This window comes from Suncus etruscus, chromosome 9 (assembly GCF_024139225.1).
Source record: "Suncus etruscus isolate mSunEtr1 chromosome 9, mSunEtr1.pri.cur, whole genome shotgun sequence".
Lineage (NCBI taxonomy): Eukaryota > Metazoa > Chordata > Mammalia > Eulipotyphla > Soricidae > Suncus > Suncus etruscus.
In genome coordinates this window covers 71,870,148-71,885,239 of record NC_064856.1, presented here as the reverse complement: position 1 = coordinate 71,885,239, position 15,092 = coordinate 71,870,148, and the positions used below count along the sequence as shown (strand labels likewise).

Below are 15,092 nucleotides of genomic sequence, written 5' to 3'. Positions count from 1 at the left end.
TACCATTCTTAGATAATTTGCAAATTTTGTCAACTAAATTTTTCCCTAAACATATTACACTAAGCAGATAACACAGAAATTGACTATAACACTATTCAATGATGTAGTCTAAAGGAAGACTCATAGGTCATTGAGAATGGTTACTTAATAGAAAAAAATATTATTCCATGGGAACTTAATGTTCAGTAGCCTTCTTTAAAATACAACAGACTAGTATATATTTATTATGGTTTTGCTAATATCATGAGTTATTTATATTTGGTGACTACAAATGAATAACTAACAAGTAGGTAATTTAGCAAAGTGCAACCTCAGCATGCATTCAAAAAAATCAGCACTTGTATAAGTGTCAGATTTCCTCTCCCTTGGAGACACAAGATGGTTTAATGCACTTTCCTTAAGCCCCTAGGGATGTAGTTACTGTTAACTGGGCTGCAAACTTAAAAAGGTAAGCACTGATTCTGGTAAATGATAGGAAGTGTTTTTAGTGCATCCAAGAAACTGTGTTTTGCTCAGTCAGTAGAAAAACAATTCAAATAAATATTAACAAAGATCAGGACTACATCACGGACTATTTTGTTAGGAAAAATATAATACAAACAACATAGAGTGTCTTGTGTCACTTAACCTAGCTTCTCAAGACCCATAATTGCTAAGGGGTTGGTGATAGCTTTAGGATCACAGTTTCCAGCTAGTGGAACACATCAAAAGGTTAGTGTGAAGTAAATAGAGGCCTTTGACTTAGTCCTCATTTGTATCTTAATTGTTTTCCATTGGTCTTTTTTCCCACTGCCTTTCATCTGGCTTTTCCCCTTCAGTCTAGGGGTGGAGCTTGGTTGTTTAATCTCAATAAATTCTAGTCAGGAGACCTTAGCTTAGAGCTGACAGCTAGGCCAGTGGTTCCATATGGTGGAGCAACTGTCTTGTGGATGAACAGCTTGCAGTGTGAGTTTCTTGCCTGCTAAAATCTCCATATCAGTGTGGATTATTTATTGCAGGAAATTACTACCAAACCGGCTTCGCCTCTTCTCCCAGGATAGGGGGTATGGGATTTCCCTTTCCCCACTGGGGACTTTGGAACATTCAACCAGACATTCAACAGATCAGTATGCATGCTTGACATTAGAGGCCTAGTTTAATCTCTAGTGCTTTATAGACTTACCAAACACCACCAAGAAGAAAACCAGCAATATACTGGAACTAAAACCTAAATACCAACAAGTGTGACCCACCCCAAAAATAAAACAATATAAATAAGATTCAATATAGTTCCTGTGTTTGTCAGTGATTTGTTGTCAAGGTCACGAACTGTCCTATATCCATTTTCATAGATACAAACAAAAGTGATCCAAAATTTATCTAAAAATAAAAATTAAGTGTCTTATCAATAAACTGATTGCATGCTGGCTCACATAGAACAATTACTTACTGATCCTGATTATCATGAATGTTTCACATTGGCCACACTGGATTTAGAAACTTTAGGAAATGAGTTTTACTCATCATATATGACAAACATTTAAGTGTCTTAGGACACTTGAAGAGTTGAGCATCTCAGTTTAATTTTGCTCCAACAATATATATTCACACATAGATATATGTATATACATATATACACATATGTACATATATACATATATTGTACATATACATATATATATATAGGTTCTTTCATTTATTTTGAATAATTACACACCAACTTAACCTGTAAACAAATTATGACCAGTTATCAATACATGTTCTTAAAATAATGTATATATTTAAAAAAATAAAGAAATCTCCATACTGTTTTCTCTAGAAAACATAATATCCCCATAACAATTTTTAATTGTGACATTCTATTACATAGGTATATTTTATTCTTACTGGTACAAGGCAATATTATATATGCATTTTATTTTAATGTTCCTAATTATAAGAGATTATGAACAATTTTTCATAGGCCTACTGGCTTTTCAAATATTTTCTATAGATATGTTTGTTTATCTTTTCCTTACTTTTATTAATGGGGCTATTTGCTTCTTTTATTCCTGAACTTTTTAGTTTAAATGTTTTAGAAAGAATAGCTGATACACTATATGAAAATATTTCCACCTTTTGGGTAACATATCTTTAGCTCACACTTATTTGCCATCAAAATACTTTTTAATATGATGTAGACCCATTTAATTTTTTTGTTTTATTATCATTGCCATTTTTTTCAAATTATAGTTTCTAAATGACAGATCTTTTACAATTTAAGTTGATTCCTGGGTATTTGGTAGTTTTTTTTTTTTTTTGGTGGTTTTTGGGTCACACCCGGAAGTGCTCAGGGGTTATTCCTGGCTCCACGCTCAGAAGTTGCTCCTGGCAGGCTTGGGGGACCATATGGGACGCCGGGATTCGAACTGATGACCTCCTGCATGAAAGGCAAACACCTTACCTCCATGCTATCTCTTCGGCCCTATTTGGTAGTTTTAACCTAAATGCCAACAAGAGAAGAATGAATAAGGAACTGTAGTATGCATATACAAGAAAATGCTATGATGATATAAGAAAACATAAAATCTTGCAGCCTTATTCAATGTGGATGGAACTGAAGGGAATCATGTCACCTGAAATAAATCAGAGAGAGAAGGACAGATACTGAATGATCATACTCATCAGTAGCATATAGAGGAACAAGAAAGAGAATCAATAGTATCAAATGATGGCAAACCTTGGTTCTGCATTACAGAACTGAAAATTCTAAGTAAAGGGACAGGTTAGACCAGAGAGAACCTAAAGGACAGAGGAGAGGTAAAAGGACATTGATTATTTTGATCTATTGGAGTATTGGAGTATAAAGAAGTTTCGTGGAGCAAATACAAAAGCATTAACACAGTCGTAAGCATGAGTCCTATACTATAATCATTGAACTTTTTAAGCAAAACATGAGCAAAGTTTTTCAGAGTATCATAAAATAAGAGTTAGCAAGACATAGGTGAGGGATAATGACATAGTTGTTTGAGAGAGCAGTTGAAGCAATGTAAGCTTGAATGTGAACAATTACATATCACAGTAACAAATTTAAAAAATAATTGAGAGAGAATAAGCAAATAAAATCCATGTAATTAATAGATATAATAGTTCTTTTAAAGATGGGTTTGATATGACTGTCAGGGAAACAAGGATTTCTAAAGAATATTATACTCATATAACTGGAGAATTTTGGAAAGATGGCAGAGTAAATTATACATTAATATGTCATAAGCATAGAGATTATATTTAAAGTCACATGATTAAACATGATTGCCTAGAAAATGGAAAAAATATTTCAGCACCATATTACTTAGCAGTGAGGAGAATTCATTAAAAATCAGAATCAGAAAAGAGGTGGTGTTTAAAATAAGAAAAAAAGAAAAAATTAAACAGAAGCTGATATAATAACATATTTACTTTTATTAGGGGGAAAGACATGCTCAGCTCAGAGTTTACCTTTATCTCTGAGCTCAGGAGTAATTTCTATCTTGTGACCATTTAGTACTGGGGATAGAAGAAGGGTCACCTTTATGCAAAGCAAGTACCTTAAACACTTATTACCTCTCTGATTTTAGGAAGAATGTATTTTGATAATGGAAGGCGAGCTAGGGAGCTGCCTTGCATATGTGAAAACCTGTGTTTGGTGCCAAAGAGGAGGAAAAAAAAAGAAAGATTATGGTAGGAATGCATTGCTTCAAATGTTGCTGAGAGATGACTCACAATCATCAGTATAGTAGGCTCCAGGTTTGCCAATCCCACATAAAAGATAAAAGATTGTTTTCATCTTGGAAAACTAAGCCCAGATTCCCTTAGAAATGGAAGATAGCTGAGAGTTAAATCTAAACCCAACAGAAGCAAAGGGAAGAAAAATAAGGTAGTAAAGTATTTTGCCTAAACATCATTAAAAAAGGAGCCTGCAGGCTTTTCATACATTTGCATGATGTAAGCTGCCAATCCATGGTTTATAGATCATAGAATAAAATTGTTTGTATGTGTCCTTTTTCAAACATGCACTGCTCCCAAAGAGCTGCTGGGCAATCTTTTATCTAATAATGTGTGTTTAGTCACTTGTCTTGTTTCCTTTGTTGCCTAAATTGCCCAGCATGTTATGTCCCTCCCAGCTCTAAACATCACCCATATTAGGATTACTAAGAAAATAAATTCTGTGCATATAAAAAAGGTAAAATAAAAAAGCCTTTTAAATAGATGCAGAAAATTATACACAAAAAAATAAGCCACACTTGGGCTGCTTTCACATTCAGCTAAAGTATTTGTTCATTTCTAGTATAATTATGTTCAATATATATATGCATAATATTCAATACCTTTAGGGTATTTTGTATTTATAGGAATAAACAGAATAAATGGATTTGAACATAGATAATGTCTTTGAACTTAATAGAAGTCCACTGAGAATTTTCTAAAGCAGTTGAAGAACTATTACTTGAGCATTTACTTTACAATTTTACTTTGATTTTTTTTCAGAATGGTGGTCTACATTCAGTAGTAATTAATACATCAAGCCACAGGAGCAGAATTGATTTATGTCAAATGAGCCAACCAATTCTTATTTTGCATCAATATATATTTATGGAGCATTCAGGGAACACAAGGCTTTTGTCAGTGGGGAAGGCTGTTATGTAAACAGCTGAGCTTAACTAGGCATAATACATTGACTGCTACAAACAAAATTGAGAGCACATTTATTCTAACTGAGAAAATCAAGGAAAAATTGGATTTAAACTGGACCCTGAGGATAAGTAGGCTTTCAGTTGCAAGAGGAGGAAGATGAAAAAAGCCATTCAGGACAATAAATAAGGAAAAAGATGGGGACAAAAGGTCATGTAACAAGGCTTGCTGGAAAAAGCTCTCAAATGCAACAGGTAAGGTGGGAGAAATGATACCCTAAAAGATGCTGCTTGAAATATCCAAATGTGACAATCAATCATGGTCATTGTGGGTTCTGCTAAACTGTTTGAACTTCATTCAGTAGAAATCATTAAAAACAAGAAAAGTGTTCTTCTTCTTTCAGTAGCAAACTCCTTGTTATCTACATATTTAAGCAGAAAATATGATTGTGTGTATCACTGACACACTAATTCTTACCACTATGTTAAAATTTGTATTTCTATGTTGTTAACATATTATGATAACTGGCTGAGTATAACTAAGTATAACTGAGCATAACTATTATTCACCTCCACATATTTTATAGGTTTCTGATATATGGGGAAAAATCTAGTAGTCCTAAGAAAATGTTGAGTAATATTTCTTATAATTCTAATATGAACAAATTATTTTAATATAATCCCAGAAATAAGCACCCACATCACCAATTAAAATGACTCTAACTTCTAGAACTGTAGTATACATTTCTGCCAAGTACTTTCCTATTGACTAAGTCTTTTTCTTAGCTATCTCTAATCTACCTGCTTTATTACTTTCTCAGTCAGGTATAAGATACTTTTCAAATGCTTTCTTGAACTATTATAAAAATGCTTTACAGCCAGCAGTTTACCGTCAGTTATATATTTGCAAGACTTATCTATTTATAAATAGAGTTGAGTTTTTGGATCTGTTTTTGTTTTCTGGTGATAGCTGGCAGTGCTCAGGAATTAGTCCTAGTGGTGCTCAGGGGACCATATACAATATCACAAATAAATCCCAGGTTGGTCACCTGCAAGGCAGACACCCTACCAGCTGTACTATCTCTCTGGCCCATTGATTAATGAGCCTGGATCCCAGTAGGACCAACCATATTATAATGTTAATCTTACTGTTCTATATAACACTTTGCCCGAAGAGTGAAAGGAAAAAAGATAAGATTGAGGCCCTCCTAAATTATTCCTCATTACATTAACCTGATATTTCAGGACTGTGTTGAGAGTTGTAAGGAATTTTGCCAAAGACTTTCCACATTCCCTTGATATTTGCTTCAAAATCTCTAAATATCACTTTTCTCTAAATCTCTAAATCTAAATATTATTTTTATCTAAATCACAGCTAAATTTACCAATTTTATAATCTCACTGATATATTATTAAACTCATCTTATTTCTCTCATATTTCCAAGAACATTCTGAAAGTCTCTTCATACATATCACATACCCTTTTGCCTAATTTGAATTCAAAATTTATTTTTGAATAAGAACTGTCACATAAACCTTTGTCTCTATAGCAAATCTTCTCTCTGGCCTTCCATTCCTTTCCAAGTCTTTCTGTGTCTTTCTTGTACAATTCATCCAAAATTGAAAAATTAAGCTGAAGCATTCAAGAAGCAGAACTTTATGCTTATTTATCATTGGAAACCCACTCATACTGAAGGACTTTAGAGCATTATAAGATTTCAAAGTGTCTTATTATAAAGCCCCACCTGATTTCAGCTACTTGCAGTATAAACAAAATTGTATTATACTGATTATCTCTGGAAGCTAATTCTCCATTAGCCACAGGTCCTTTACATTATGTAGGTTTGAAATTTTACCTTTGGGAGCAGGGTTTACTCCTACTGGGGATAAATTTTGAGAAGTCCAAGTACATCTGTATGTCAAGTTAACTTTGGTTTTGGTGCAGTATCTTGGAGATAAACAGGAACAACTTCTATTAGAAAGAAATCTTCTTATGCTTACTCATTAAGAAAATTGACTATTGGGGTTGGAGCGATAGCACAATGGTAGGGCTGTTGCCTTACACATGGCTGACCCAGGACAGATTTAGGTTCGATCCCTGAAGTCCCAGATGGTCCCCCAGCCAAGAGCGATTTCTGAGCACAAAGCCAGGAGGAACCCCTGAGCATCACTGGTGTGGCCCAAAAACAAAAAAGAAAAAAAGAAACTTGTCTACTGTACCATTAGCTCTATGCTGAAACCTGGTTCAACAGACATATTCAGCCATGTTCCAGGGAAACAAATAGGGAAGAGGCATGGATTGATAATATTCTGGGGAAATGGTAGTGTGAGCAAGGCATTTTTGGAATACGGAAAATGGGTGTGAACCCAGACCAAGATATAAAGGAAGTCTTCCAAACCTTGAAAGGCATGGAGAAATGAAACAACACTGCTATCAATTGTGCACTATTGCAATTTCATGCCTTTTGGTTTAATTATAAACTTGAGCAGAAAAAACAAAATAATCTATTTCTGCAGACAACAGAAAGAAAATGAAGAGACATTAGAAAATGGCACCCATCACTCTCTCAAAAGCCTGCAGGATTTTGAGTTAAGTCATCAAACTAGCATTAACAATTGTCTCTAAAACAGTGCTTCTCAAATCGTGGGGCGAGCCCCACGTATGTTTGCTTATCTTGTTAGTATCTTTACATTTCCTTCCATTTGACTTGATTCTACTAACACATATTTAAGCAATGCCTGTAATTTGAACTTATCACTTGTGTTGCTAGAGACAGAGCAAAGATCAAGTAAAACAAAGCAGTTAGTTTTTATGGAGATTACTTCCGAACAGGATAAAAACACAGGGGACACATATATCAGTGCATATTGTTCAGATTATGCCAGTAAAATTAACAAATAAATAAATTCTTTGGAGAAGTAATGAGACACTATGTTAGGAGTAACCAACTTGTCTTTCTTGGCAAAGTACTTGGGTAAAAACATAGGAAAAACATGGGACCTGAGAGATAGCATGGAGGTAGGGCATTTGCCTTTCATACAGAAGGAGGGTGGTTTGAATCCCAGTATCCCATATGGTCCCCGGAGCCTGCCAGGAGTGATTTCTGAGCATAGAGCCAGAAGTAGCCCCTGAGCACTGCAGGGTGTGACCCAAAACAAACAAACAAACAAACAAAAAACCCATACAAAAAACAATTTAGTTGAAGTGACAACAGGGAAAGTCCTAAAACTAGACTACTAGCTACATGTTCAAGAAAAAGAGAGGAATAGTACGGGGGTAGTTTGGTGACTGAGTAAGAAATGACAGCCCTCCAAATCCAAATATATTTGGATTGCCCTTATAAAACAAAAAAATAATAAATAATTATCCTATAGAACAGGGGTCCTCAAACTTTTTAAACAGGGGGCCAGTTCACTGTCCTTCAGACTGTTGGAAGGCCAGAGTATAGTAACAACAAAAATTATGAACAAATTTCTATGCACACTGCATATATCTTATTTAGAAATGAAGAAACAAAATGGGAATAAATACAATATGTGGCCCGCGGGCCATAGTTTGAGGATCATTGCTATAGAAGCTAGGAAATTTAATTTGAATGTTGACCTTTTGAATACTCCTAAACATAAAGCAGGTTAAACATTTATTCTTTCTGCCCAAGCCGATACCTGAGATGACCATGAGTGACATGATATAACCATTTGCTCACTAAATAAAACTCTTACATTAGGATCAAAGTTACTTTACAGACTCAAACTGTGAGGAAAAGACTACATAAAACCATCAATATCTGTAACTATTCACACCATTTTTATGCAACCCATAAGACCAACTCAAAAGAATTTTGGCTTCTCTGATGTATGGTGTTTTTCCCATAAAAATATATTGTGGCCATGCTTGATCACAAAAGGGGATATATGCTTTCTTAAAATTCAGGCATAGAGAAAATTGGTACTTGCCCTTAAGACAAGCCTACCTCTGCAGATGGTTCCATTCCCCACATAGCCAGGTTTGCAGGTACAGCTATGTCCCTGGACAGTGTTGGTACAAATGGCATTCTCATCACAGTTGTGCTGCCCGCTGTCACATTCATCATGCTCTGTTAATGGAATGAGAGAAAGATATTCTTTCATAAGTTGAAATCACTGGTAGCTGTGAAAGTTTGCTGAAACTTACTAAATAGAAAACAGCAGAAAGCACTTGTCAGAACCTTACCACATGCCCGGCTACTACTATTGTGCTCACAATTTCTACCACCTTATGGGTGAATGGTCTGCACTAAAGTCTACAAGTACAGAAACTGAATGTCATACTGGAGATAAAGACATTAAGACAATTGCCTTTCTTGAAGCCAACCAGGGTTTGATCCCTGGTACCACAAATGATCTCGAAAAAAGGAAGGAGGGAGAATGGGAGGATGTTCAGTAAAGTCTTCAGAAGCTCCAAGTCAGTTTTTGAGCAAGTGGTTGTAAAATCCGCATTACCCCTCTCACTGGAAATACCTCACAATGTCTATGGGGTTTTCCTAGTTGTAGCTTAAGTAAGGGGAAAATGCACATATCTAATGAATCTAGTTCAGTGTTGATGTTAGGTATCATGTAAATGCACAAGTAAACCCACCATAACAAAATATCAAACAACCTCAAATGTCAACAAAATATAGGTTAGAAATCTTTCCTTCATAATAAAAAAACATAAACAGAAAACATACATATACAAAACTCAGAAAAAATTTTTTCATGAGATATTTACTAACTTCTTTAAAACACAGAATAAAACCCAAATAACATGGCCTGTAAAAGTAGCATTTACCCACAGTATTTCTGAAAGAATAGTTCCTGCTAGAAAAAGTATGCAGAACCATAGGATGTACTCTAAACAGGAAAGAGAATTTCTCTCATAACTTCACTAAAACACCTTTGGCAGTTTAATTTTCCACAAAGCTAATTTTTATAAAGTTCAGAATTTAACCTCTGGCTTGGTGCTGGATATGTATAATATGAATAAACATATTTAAATTGCTGCAGCATACTTTATCCACAATAAGTTAGGGGAAATCAATATAATACTATAAAATGGAATCAAGGGACTCAATTCAAAACAAGATTTCACAGGTATTTCTATTTTCCTGTGGTAATAAAAAAGCTTAACTTATCATCTAATGACAGCTATGTAAATGAACCACATGATAATTTACTTTCCTTATTTTCTTTAATATTCTATAGTGTAATTATTGAAAATAATTTAGACAGGAGTAGGGAAACTCCTGGACGTGTCTTGGAGGGGGATTACTCACAGAAAGGCTTAAAAGTACTTAGAGACTACCAGGGCTAGTGTTCAGTGGTTCATGCTGTACTGGGGATTGAAATCACTGACTCACATAGCTACGCCTGTGCTCTATCATTTTAGATACATAGGTACTTTTGAAATTCTTAAAAGAAAACATAACAGGTTATTTAAGTCATGCAGGATATAAAACTCTTAAATCACAGTTAAAATTCTAATAAAAAGGTAACATTGATTAAAAAAAAGGTATGTAGATCCTTAACTGAACTATTATTGTTCAAGTTAACTGAAATATAATCAATCCGAGTAGTTTGGTCTAATTTTTACAACAGTGATGCAATATTCAGATTGGCTTAAGTCTACATAACACAGTTGGTTCATCACCAACACACAGATGCATATGAGTGCTGAGATAATATCTTGGCTTTTCCCAAGTAAATTTTCCTTTAGGCTTTATAACCGAGGTATCGTAGTGCTCATGTTTAATTTAAGGAATGTGTCCAGATTAAGCATTGAAAGAAGAGATATCTATGAGAATACAGTTTTATACTGTGCTAATGAAGAACTAATCAAATGTATAGATATATCAAATATGCCTGATAACATATGATGCATGTCATGACCCCTACCTCAAGATTTGAAGAACATAGATGCTAAGAGATTGTAAGTTAATAATTATTTAACTTGAATCCATTTATCAGTGTCAGTAGTAAGAATACAAATAGTAATTACGACCCCTGCTTTCCTGATCAGTGGCCACAAGAAATTAATATATAACTAATAAGAACTCAATAGCAGAGCGGACAGCCTTGTCTTGTACCAGAATTTAGAGGAAAGTCTTTCAGTTTTTCTCCATTGAGGATAATATTTGCCATTGTGGTAGATGCTTGTGGTAGATGGCTTCAACTAGGTCCTTCCATTCCCATCTTGCTGAGAGTTTTGATCAAGAGTGTGTGTTGGACCTTATCAAATGCATTCGCTGCATCTATTGATATGATCATGTGATTTTTATTCTTCTTCTTGTTGATGTTGTGTATGATGCTGATAGATTTACAGATTTTAAACCATCCTTGCATTCCTGGGATATAACCTACTTGGTCGTAGTGTATTATCTTCTTGATGATGCATTGGATGCTATTTGCCAGGATTTTGTTGAAAATCTTTGCATCAGCATTCATCAGGGATATTGGTCTGTAATTTTCTTTTTTGGCAGCATCTCTGTGCGGTTTTGGTATCAAGGTGATGTTGGCTTCATAAAAACTGTTTGGGAGTGTTCCCATTTTTTTGATTTCATGGAAGAACTTGGCTAGGATTGGTAGTAGCTCCTCTTGAAAGATTTAAAAAAATTCATTAGGAAATCCATCTGGGCCTGGGCTTTTCTTTTTGGGCAGATGTTTGATTACAGTTTCAATTTCCTCAGTAGTGATGGGGGTGTTTAGATATGCTACATCCTCCTTAAACGTGGAAGGTTATAAGTGTCCAAAATTTTTTCTATTTCTTCTAGATTCTCATGAAGTAGTCTCTGATTACCCTTTGGATCTCTGCAATATCTGTCGTGATCTCCCCCTTTTCATTTCTAATATGAGTTATCAGATTTCTCTCTCTCTTTGTGAATTTTGCCAATGGTTTATCAATCTTGTTTATTTTTTCAAAGAACCAGCTTCTGCTTTTGTTGATCTTTTGGATTGCTTTTTGGTTTTCCACTTCATTGAGTTCTGCTTTCAGCTTTGTTATTTCCTTCTGTCTCCCTATATTTGGTTCCTTTTGTTGGTCATTTTCTAATTGTATGAGCTGCATCATTAAATTATTCAGGTATGCTCTTTCTTCCTTTCTGATGTGTGCTTGTAGAGCTATAAATTTTCCTCTCAGGACCGCTTTTGCTGTGTCCCATAGATTCTAGCAGTTTGTGTCTTCATTATTATTTGTTTACAGGAAAGTTTTGATTTCCTTTTTGATTTCATCTTGGACCCACTTGTTGTTCAGTAGCAGGGTGTCTAATTTCCAATTGTTAAAGTTTTTCTTCTGTGTGGCTTTGTATTTCACATTAATTTCAGGGCCTTATGGTCAGCAAAGGTAGCCTGCAAGATTTCTATCCTCTTGATTTTATGGAGGCATGTTTTATGCGTCAGCATGTAGTCTATCCTGGAGAATGACCCATGTACATTGGAGAAGAATGTGTATCCAGGTTTTTTGGGATGGAATGTCCTATATATATCTACTAATCCTCTTTCTTCCATTACTCTTTTCAGGGCTAGTATGTTTTTGTTGGGTTTCAGTCTGGTTGACCTATCGAGTGTTGATAGGGCCGTGTTGAGGTCTCCCATAATATTGTGTTATTATTGATTTCTTTTTTCAGAGTTGTCAGTAGTTGTATTAGATAATTTGCTGGTCTCTCATTGGGTGCATATATGTTTAATAGTCTGATTTCTTCCTGTTGCACATATCTCTTGATTAGTACATAGTGTCCATCTATGGTTAGGTAATTGGTTAGGTAATGATTGATTTTGGCAGCCTTAAAAGCAGAGCTCAGGAATCTGAGGCCCAAACCTAGTGAGACTAAACCTACTGGATTAGTGTTTAAATACTAGAGGCTGGAAATGTGATAATACCTAGACTCTGTGAGACCAGGAACCAGCATAATCACTCAACAATGCCCACAATACTCCAGCACCACATCCTGTGTTGTTTAGAAGGCCATGAGTTGCTGGGCATGGAAACAATGTTGTGTATACATATGTACTAACTTCCTCATCATGGTTAGGTATTTATTTTTTTATAATCAGGCAATATAGTTACCATAGTGCTCATGCTTATGGTCTTGAAGTACAAAGCTATTATAGAAAGCTTGAACATTTCACCATTAACTGCTCATGACTTGATGCCTATTCCTATGTCACCTCTGGTTTGATATATCTTCAATTACTCCCCCTGTTTTTTGTTGTCTGACAGTTAAGGTTTTAGTGCATACTGTTACCTCCTTCAGCAGCACCCATGTACTTGAGATCCTCTACCTATGTTCCCATGTTAACTGCAGTCAATCTATTTATTCCCCTTAATCTCTCCCCTCAAACCTGGTACATTCAGGTCTACATTCTAGTACTGGACAAGCATTTAAACACAATCAAGTAAGATATATTTTTGAAGCCCAAAGAAGTACTTGCTTCTACTCAATTATTCTTCTCAAGAAATAAGACTTAAGTTGTATAGGTAAATAAAGGACTGTTGATGAATAACTTGAGTTTGAGTATAATCTATTTGGAATATCAACCTTTTCAGAAAGATAATGACTGTGGCATCAATTTATCTCTCCTCTGATAGAGGAACAATTATTGGAGAGCATAATGTAATCATACTAATGCTGGCTAATATTTATTAAGGAATCTTTAAGCACTGTCATTAACAGACAGGTCCTTTGTCTTGCCTAATCCTTTCACTTCCATTGAGTGACTTAGAAGAACTAATTTATCTTCCTCTGTAACCTTTTATTGCATTTGATTTATATATGTATATATGATAGTGTGTTCAATCAACCATATCCTGAAGAAAATTTGGATTATTTGGAGTGTTTTATTATTCTGAATAAAAATGTGATTAATATTTATATTCAGATATTTGTGTGAACATATATTATTGTGATTTTGTGATAAATCTCTAAGACTGTGATTATAGAATTATCTTGCAATGCCTCTTTAGTTTTGTAAGAAACTCAAATGAAATGCCTGAATGACTGTACTATTTCCACAGCAATATATTCATGATCAAACTTCTCCATATTAACAGCATTTCATATCCTCATGCCTTTATTTTAGCTACCCATGTGAGTTATAACACTGCACAGTACCTTTAGTATTTTCCTTTTTATTTGCATTTATATAAAAATTCAAACATATTTCCATATACCATTTGTTATAAATATTTTCCTAGAAAAATATATCTTCTGCTTCAATTTTTGGAAGTAACAGTGACCTTACAATGAAAGACAACACTCTACAGCTGAAGCCATATCATTAGTCCTTGCTTGCCCATTTTGTAACTTATTTACATATGATACTTTTGAGTTTGGACAATGGTCATTGATTAAAGAATATTTATATTTTTGCAAACATTTTGATATATAACTTGTATTTTAATTCTTATAGGTTTAATTTAAAATGACTTATTTTTACGAAATCCAATTTATCAATATAAAATTTAGTATTTTTAATATTATGCTTAGGAGATTTTTTGGATTATCACAGTTCTCCATTTATTTTTTCTTTACATTTTTAATAGGTATGATAGCTGTACAGTTTACATTTAAATCACATGATGTGTTGGAGTTAAATTTTGTATTGGTATAAAAGTTAAAACAAAACTTTTTTAAACTTATAGCACCCACACAGTGTTCTGATCCTTTTTCAGAATCTGGGGTCTAGAATAAAGTTTAAGAGGACAGGGATAATCATTGATTTTCTATTCTTGGAAGTAATGGAGATGTAGTAATATTATGTTACAATGGCTATACAACTATGAAAAAATACTTAAAACAATTGAACTGTATGCTTTGATGAGAGGAACTCTATGTTATCTAAATTAAAAGTCAAAATTGTGAACATTATTTCTTTTTGTTTTGTTTTAGGACCACACACAGCAGTATCCACAGTCACTTTTGGATCCTTCTCAGGTATTATTCCTGGAGAGCTTGGGGACCATGTTGAGTGCTAGAGATCAAACAGTGTTCAGCTGTGTGCAAGCCAACCATCCTACTTACTGTACTATCACTCTGGCAAAGTTGTGAAAACTGCTAAAACAAAAAATTTCTAAAATAAGCTATCTCATTTATCTCATATTTTAGAGTTTTAAAGATCCACTGGAAGTCATGCTCAGATTAAAATCTCCTTTGTGTATGTATATTAGAATATCTTAGATGTATGCAACATGTTCTTAATTCAAAAAATGTGTATTGACGTTTGAAGATATAATACAGGTGGTAAGGTATTGGATAAGTCTCAATGCAAGTCTATTCCCAACACCTTCTCTGGTTTCACAAGCACCATCAGGATCAACTCCTGAGAGCAAGACATGTGGCCAAAAAAGCAATTTAAAACAAACAAAAGCCCCCATTTGGAAGAGAGAGAAAGGAAGAATAATATCGCTATATATCTATTTTAAGATGAATACCAATTTTATAACTATGATAT

The 15,092-nt window shown here is 34.4% G+C and overlaps 1 protein-coding gene across 2 annotated transcripts in view; it reads right to left on the bottom strand.

The window, feature by feature from the left end:
• Positions 1–15,092, bottom strand: part of NELL1 (neural EGFL like 1) — a 1,037,291-nt gene that overhangs the window by 375,395 nt on the left and 646,804 nt on the right. For both annotated transcript variants that reach the window (XM_049781002.1, XM_049781004.1), the window contains exon 14: positions 8,603–8,725. In XM_049781002.1, the coding sequence (XP_049636959.1) occupies positions 8,603–8,725 (123 nt within the window). The remainder of the gene's footprint in view (positions 1–8,602; positions 8,726–15,092) is intronic.